At 32.7% G+C, this 8,558-nt stretch overlaps 1 protein-coding gene across 1 annotated transcript; it reads right to left on the minus strand.

The window, feature by feature from the left end:
* Nucleotides 1–5,087: 5,087 nt before the first annotated feature.
* On the minus strand, nucleotides 5,088–6,090 carry LOC109003154 (probable signal peptidase complex subunit 1). Its single transcript, XM_018981170.2, has 2 exons — nucleotides 5,960–6,090; nucleotides 5,088–5,621 (listed from the first exon to the last, which is right to left on the minus strand). Exon 2 carries the CDS (start codon nucleotides 5,619–5,621, stop codon nucleotides 5,346–5,348), a length of 276 nt encoding a protein of 91 aa, XP_018836715.1. The 5' UTR covers nucleotides 5,960–6,090; the 3' UTR covers nucleotides 5,088–5,345.
* Nucleotides 6,091–8,558: the final 2,468 nt, after the last annotated feature.

Below are 8,558 nucleotides of genomic sequence, written 5' to 3' on the forward strand. Positions count from 1 at the left end.
TATTATATCAAATCACGTCAGTTTATGAATTTATTTTTATATAATTTATCTGTAAATAAATTATTTCTCATTTGTTAAATATATGGTTGGTGAACAATCAAAAGTCAAAGTAATGTATGCAGTATGCTCAATATAAGGTGGGGTTTCTCGAAACTATCATACGTGGCACGTAAATAAACAACTATACTACGTTCCTTATGCAACACACCATGTCCCAAATTCAATGGCATTTCTATTTTTATATTAATTATTAGGAATTTTTAGAGTTTGGATATATGATAATTCAGATTGTGTTTGGATGTTGAAGTGAGTTGAGTTGAGATGATAAAATATTGTTAAAATATTATTTTTTAATATTATTATTATTTTAAAATTTGAAAAAGTTGAATTGTTTATTATATTTTGTATTGAGATTTGAAAATGTTGTAATGATGAGTTGAGATGAGTCCAAACTCATCCTCAATCCTATTATATCACATCATGTTAATAGAAATTAGTATCATATAAATAATTTAGATAATATAACATTTTTTTATAGAATAAAAATATTAAATAATCCATATGTACTTTAAAAAATATTTAATAATTCTCCTATCTTTAGTGTCTCATGCATACAACATAGGTTCAATCGAAAGGTATTTTCGACTAATTATGAGTGAAGAATGCTTGGACAAGAAGGACATGTCTTCACGAGTAATGGCAACCTTTATGAACAACCCCTTTTAATATTGGCCATCTTAAACAAGATATTTCAACTAACAATATTGCCACCGCTCATCTATTAATTTACTTCTTTTTTTATCTTATACCAAGAATGGAGGAGCTCCGAGTCGGAGCTAATCAATAGCCTCGAACAACCACGTTTATTTTATTAGAAATATCTTTCACTTCAAATTTCTTGAGAATTCGATAGAATTGATTGTTTTTTAATAAATAATTCATGGGGAAACCTACACTTTATGCGAAATCTTGTTTTATTAGAGAAGCTATATACCATTTTTGCATATGTATTTCTAGTGTAGCCCAACATCGATATCGGTTCTGTTTGGAAGTTGAGCTGAATTGAGATGTGTTCAATTCTTTATAAATAGTAGTGAGTTAAAATGATGTATTTATAAAAAATTGAAAAAAATTGTGAGTTTCACGTATAAAAAGACGTTAAGTTAAAAAATGTTGTGGGTTTCACGTGTAAAGAGTTTTTGAATTTAGTTATTAGAGAGTTAAGTGATTGAATGTTAGATTCAGTTTAAAATTAAACTGAGAGTTAATTACACTTTACCATTTTGAACTTTTACTCAATTCACAATGTGCATCCGAAACTAATAATTGCATCAAAATTGACTCTCGAATTTTCAAAACTTCTCAATCTCCCATTCCATCTACCAGCAGCGTCAAATCTAACAAAAATTCACTGCCTAGATTGCTTATGTGCATAACATTCACTGCAAAGATCTAATTTTCATCTAATTTAATATTATTGACCATATAAAATAGAAAATAATATATACTATCAATTAATAATAAATTATTAAATATTTTTTTTAGCATATATTATTAATATTTTATATAATCAATGATAATAAATTAGATGAAAATCATATTTTTACAGTGAATTTTTATTAAATTTGACGCTGCTAATAGATGGAATGAGAGGATTGATAAGTTTTAAAAGTTTGAGAGTCTATTTTAATATAATTATTAATTTTGAAGATATATTGTAAATTAAGTGGAAGTTTAAAGAAATAAAATATAATTAATCCTTAAATTAAATTAAGTTAATCTTAGTTCAGTTTACGAAAACTAGTTAATATTATCTACTTTGATGCGACCGAGAAAGAACATAACACCGTCATTAATCGAAAGTCTAATGTCCAAATCCACTGAATTCTCTCTCCTTTGATCTTTTTAGCCAAGAATGCATTGCCGGGACTGCAAAATATTTAATTGGTACAGATTTGGAGATGAGTCATTCGAGGATAGAGGTTTGAAACTTGGATACGTAGGCATCCAGATTGCGCATATAAATCTTCAGTTTTATTAGAAAATATTACTCCTTGTGTAAAGACAATTACAAACAGCACATTTGGAAAATGTATGAATCGGTCGCACAATTGATAATGAGTAATATTATATATAGTTATGGAGTGTGTAAGTACCGTATAGTCGTTTTGAAAAAGAGTAAAATTTGTTATTAAAAAATTAATTTCTTTTCATATAAATCTCGTATTTATTTATTTATTTTTAAAATGACTATACGATATTTACACACTCATAATTATAAATATCATTTCTCACAATCTCGTGATATTGTAGCGTATAAATTGTACATGGATTGCTTTCATTTGCTGCATTTCACTTATTTTCTTCTTTTTTGGGTGTGGAAAGGAAGATAATGTGAATTAGTTCATGAGATTTGCTTTGGGAATTGGTCTATTTTATTAATCTAATCTTCGTTCAAACTTTGCTGACAAACTGTGATGAAGAGGTCGTCTTGACTGGAACCTTTACTTTATAAACTTTTAAGGAGAAATTATATACAACAGCTGCTTCAATTTTTCTACCCCGCACATCACGCAACGTCAGCTCCAATTCAGTGTCGGCTCAATATAAATTAACATCTAAGACGAAATTTTCAATAAGATGAAATTTTATTTAAAAAATTTAAATAAGATTTTCGTGAATTTATATTTAATATAACAATTTAAAATGAGGCTCAATGCAAAACTGTGCCTCAATTTAATAAGATTTTAAAAAAATTATTTAAAAATATAAATAATTTATTATATTAAATATTAAATTTAGTATTATAAGACTTTAAATACATTGAAAAATATTAAAATTATTTATTTTTAAAAATTAAAAAAAAAAATCTCATTTTTATTTTTGGAAGGCTTGCATAGGATGAGTCTTAGACAATGGCCTTACCATTAAGCCGACCTTGCTCCAACCTTCCTCTATCCGTGCTTCTCTCTCTATGAAAAATAAATCCCTCATCCGACTTGAATCTCGAGAAGAGAGTGGTGAGAGAGAGAGCTCGAGGAGAGAAAGCTCGATGAGAGAGAGAAAGGGTTTGGTGTGTGTTTGTGAGAGAGAGAGAGAGAATATGATGAGGAAATGGGATTATGATGAAATGGGATTACGGGAAAATGAGGAGATGACATAAGAGCATTAGTATTGGTTTATGCATATGCATATGCAAAATTACCTCTTTTGCATATCCACTTTACCATTCAAGCAAAATTTCCACAGTGGCTTATGCATATTTGAGATAAAATAATAATAAAATATTATTATTTTATTACTATTACTTTTTTGCTAAAATCAATTTTTTTATATATATTTTACAATTAACATCCACTACATACATTTGACATTAATAATACAAATGTAATAATAAAAATTATAATTTTTTAATAATAATATATTAAAAATATAATAAAATGAAAAAAATATATATAATATATTATAATAATAAAATAAATGTGCAAGTGAATGTTTGTTTTGTTGTTGAAGGAGGAAGAAAATGAAAGGATTGTGTGAGAGAGAGTAGGAGGAGAGAGAAATAATTATTTAAATATGATTTGTAGGGTGAATAGTGATTATCTAAATTTGGATAAGCACTATTCATAAGTAGCTAAATATTTGGATATGCATAAGTCAATATAGAAGATTTTAGGGTTATATTATGCAAATATAACTTTACATATGCATATGCATAGACCAATACTAATGCTCTAAGAAGAGAAAAAAAGAGTGCGGTGTCGAGGCTTATAGCAGTCCTTACAGAAGTCCACAAACAGTGTCTTACCGATCTACCAAAGTCCTCCAAATAGAGACCCAAAAGAAAAACAAATATTATTTTTTTTATATTGGGATGGAGGGTTCAAACCTGATTCTCCCATTTGAAGATTAGGCCTTATGTCATATGGTCAAAAGGAGCTTGGTAACAATAGATTTTTCATTACAGGTGGTGGTTTAATTGATCGTTGGGGACTGAATTTTAAGCAGGCAGTAGCCTGTAAAGTTTGTGTCCGGGTTTGTCATGTAATGCGATGCCTCCATTGCTCGTACTAGTAAAGAATAAAATGCCCAACCGGGAATCCTCGCTCTCGGATAAGGAAAATCCAACATCTGCAACCAAGCCGATTCACCTTCTCTCTTCAAATTCCAAACCATCGGCAACACCCAGGCGAACTTCATGTGCATCACTAGAAGCTCTATTGTCAGCTAGGAAGCTTCTTGAGTTGGAGTTGAGCTGCTGCACTTGGTGAGGGCAGTGTTGAAAAAAATAGAGGGTGCTGGTTGGAGTCTACTGACTGGGTGTACGATGGCATCCAGTGGCAAATGTGGACCATTTGCTGCTGCTCTTCTCAATGGAGCAGCAGCCAAGGCTACAGGCCTTCGTGCTCATGCCTACTACCAGTGTCATTAATCTAAAGAAAAGTTATCATGCTTCTAAAAACACGGTCAATCCTAAGGCAAGAACTTACCATATGGCGTCCAAATTTAGAAGGGCAGCGGCCCATCACATTGCTTCCAAGTTCCAGCATATAAACTTAGGACAAACTTCAAAAATCTGTACCTATATGGATGTTCATAAAACAAAAATCCAAATGCTAGAAAAGAGATCAAAGCAGAGCCATCATCTATCATTGACTCATCATTGTGTTTACATAAGGCTTTACTGCTTTCTCAAACAGAAAAAGGAATTCGGGGTACCATCTTAATGAACGACTCATGATCTCATCGCAGCCAAAAGCTCAAAAGAGGATACATTCGCTTTTAGAGTGTTAAAACACTCCGGTTTTTTTCCCAATTGGTGACTATATGCAAAGTCACGCACGCACGCATGCACCAAGTCTCAAACCCATGACTTATCCTCCATTCCATTTGCATGGAGAAAGTATCATCTAAACAAGAACTTTTGGCTAGTTGGACACCAGTTCCAACTTCCATACCCTCAACCCCTAAATCATATATTTCAACAACCACGGTGGTGTGATAATCAATTGTTGAGCGATAATTTGTTGAAATATGTCAACACTGAGCAAATTCAAAATTTTCTCAAGATTGTGACAAAGAGGAAATCAAGGCAGCCTGGACTTCCACTTTCACATTGTAAAAATAAAAAAGGAAAGGAACCTCTGGAAACAATTGGAGATACACATGTAAATATAACAATACCAGCTATATTATAAAAAACCAAAAGAAAATTCTTTCTATCCATCGTCTAAAATGTTCGAAATTTAGGGCAATCAAGTACACCGAATCAATTTCAGAAAAGAAACAAAGCATTGACTTTCAACCCTACCAAATGCCAATACTCTATGATCAAAACAGCTGACCTACTTCTTAGCGGGTTTCTTCTTGGCACTCACGGCCTCCTGCGGCTTCGGATGCTTGTCAGCCTCGCTGGGGTCCAACCACTTGAGAGGGTGGCGATTGAAGAAAGGCCAATTGGGGACCGTCACCAATGTGGTCAGAACCACACCGCCAGCGTAGATTAGGACCATCATCTGGAACGATCCCGATATATAGCCAGTAGCGAACGCCACCACAGCGAATGCCAAGAGCAATATCTGCATCAGCTGCTCCGCTAGCTTTTGCCCTTGCCAATCCATCTAAACAAACTCCACAAACGTCATTAAATATTGAATAAAATGGTACAATCCCGAAACCCTAGAATCTGATATAAAACCCTAGATAATCAACGCAATTGATCAAAGAACAAAAACTTAAGGAGGGAGAAGAGTAGGAAACAAAAAGTAAACCCCAGGTATCTGGTTAGTTTTCTTCGATCTTTAATCAACCAAAACATAACAAGTCAAAGCTCAATGCACACAAATAGCCATGAGAAATGAGTGCTGATGGAATCCGTATATTGGAATTGGGAACAAGACCAAAATAACGCCCTAATTTTAAGCAATCAGAAAGAGATAGAGAGTGGTGGAGGGTGTACCTGAACCGAGAATGCAAAGACAATGTCCGAGATCCAGAGAATAGAAAAGAATCAGAAACGCAGCTCAAAAGCTACTTATAGTTATACTGTACTTCTCGTGAAAGGAAAACAGCAGCCGTTGGATTTTTTTATTTGAAAATGATAAAAGAGAGAGAGGTCTTATCAAAAAATTTTATAAAACTACATTTATAAATTTATATAATTTTATCTATAAATTTTTTATTATAAAATAAATTTAATATATCACGTTAAATTATATTAATTTTATAAAATAAAATGTTTTATAATAATAAATACACGACTTATTTTAGAGATGTTTAAAACAAAAGACATTTCATAAAATAATTTAGAAAATAATTATAAAAATACCATTATTTTATAAAGATTAATCTATTTTAAAAGATAACTCTGGTAATAGTTATAAAAAAGAGTTAATTGTTTATGATTATTTTTTTATTTTTATTGAGATATGGGTGGGTGGAACGAGATTCTCTCGATTTGTTTTTAGAGAAAAGTTATTTTCTCTCTCCAAATGTACTGTTTGAATAATTTTTTTAATAATTAAGGAAGTGATTTTAAATATATTGATATTTTTTTTTATTTTTTAAAAATATTAAAAAAATATGAATAAAAAATTAAAAAAAAAACTTACAAAACTAACTAGCAATCAGTTTGAGTTGTGCTACTCAGGCGGTAGAATAGTATCGCTCTTTTTTTTTTAAGAGAGGGTCTTCGGCCAAACGGGTGTTTAAGTGGAATTTACACCCTTCAATCAGACCCAGCCAAGTTGCTTCTTTAATTTTATTACCATAGACACAACTGTAATGAATAAAACAAAGTGCGGAACAACGTAGTCACACAGCTGAAGCCCATCTCCACCATAGAGATTTCTCTCAAAGTCTCTCGCTCTCCTCAAGCCTGTCGGCATTTCAATGGGACTGCAAATTTATTCATACAAACCCAAATCATCTATACAGTTGAAGAAAACCAAATGACCAAGAGGATAAATGATGTCATTTCTCACATTCTATCCATATAATATCACTGGTTCACTCTCTTCACAAACCAAAACACAAATACACAGCCACCCAATAATCGCCCACAACGAATCCATCTCTATCTAATGAATTTCATTTCTTCCAGCTTAATTTCTCGCAAAGCAAGAAAAGAGAGAGAGAGAGACTTCTTTGAGGAGAGATTGACCGGCAGAAAACTAAGTTGGGGAGAGAGAGAGAGAGAGAGAGAGAGAGAGAGAGAGAGAGAGAGAGATTGCTTAGAGTGAGGAGAAAGCTTGAGAGAGAGAGGGAGTTTGCCAAGGAGAGAGAGAGAGAGAGAGAGAGCTTGTTGAGAGCAGGAGAGGGAGCGAGCAAGAGAAAAAAAATTTAGTATCTGACCGATTTTAGGGTAAATTTATGAAATTACTCGCGTGTCTATCTCTAAGTCTTACATTTACACCTCATCTAATTTGAAGTTTTTATCTTTTTTTAATATAAATACCTTTTATTAAGAGAATCTAATATATATATTATAAAATTCATATATATATATATATATAAGTCCTCAACAAAAATATTATAAAAGATTCTAATTTAATGTAATAGGTGTGTAATTTAGGAAATGTTATGATGCATTTAGATGATGTTGCAACGATGGCTCCAACCAATATCCAAAGCCTTGCCTACAAGGCTAGGTTGCAGGGCGCCACCCCGTCTAGTATCTGCTTATCTTGGATTGGGGCCCCCATTCTCAAATAAGGGATGTGCGGGGATGCCCCACACAAAGCTTTGAGGTGGAGTTAGGGCCCTGGCTAGGCCAAGTATGTCCAAGGTTTACTTCGTCCGTCCATCCAACCCAACCCACATATATATATATACATATATATTTTTTAAAATTCATTAATAAAACAACATTATTCTCTTAAAAAAGAAAACTTAAAACTTAACCCTCACTCCACATCTCCCCATCTCTTTCTTTCCCCTCTCTTTCCTCTTTGGCTCTCTCACTCTCATTTCATCCCCCCGTCTCTGTCTCTGTCTCTCTCTCCCTCTCGCCGATGCAATGCCACCCTCTTCCTCTTCTTCTTCTCCTCTACCACTTTTTATTCTTGTAACAAACCAATTAACTTGGGCCCAATCCAAGCCATGGACTGCATTTATCCTTTTATCATATTACTTCTTTTTGTTGGTTGTAATAGTTAATGGACTTAAGCTCTTAGTGTAGTTCTCATTTCAATTTTATTATGTTATTAGTCTAGGCCCATAGGTGGGTGGAAATCTGTGGACTATATATGTAAGGAGTTAGGGAGCTCTACGAAAATCATTTGAAATGTTATAGAAATTTCTCTTATCTTTTCTTCACTTTCTCTCAATTTCTCTCCCATTTTCTTGGAGGAGCTCCCTCAAAGAAAGCAAATCAGTATTATTTTATTTTAACCCTTGAGGTGTGTTACAAGTGGTATTCAGAGACAATCTTTCTTTAGCATCGACTTCAATCCATGAAAATCGACGAAATTATCTCATCATTACTCAAAATTAAAGAGATGGTCGAGCAGTCGCAACAACATTATGAAGTTATTTTACAGACATTCGAAAATTTCAAA

The sequence above is a fragment of the Juglans regia genome, chromosome 16 (assembly GCF_001411555.2).
Source record: "Juglans regia cultivar Chandler chromosome 16, Walnut 2.0, whole genome shotgun sequence".
Classification (NCBI taxonomy): domain Eukaryota; kingdom Viridiplantae; phylum Streptophyta; class Magnoliopsida; order Fagales; family Juglandaceae; genus Juglans; species Juglans regia.

What these genes read in the sequence shown, in the direction of transcription:
- LOC109003154 (XM_018981170.2), bottom strand. Translation starts at nt 5,621, where the DNA reads ATGGATTGGCAAGGGCAAAAGCTAGCGGAGCAGCTGATGCAGATATTG.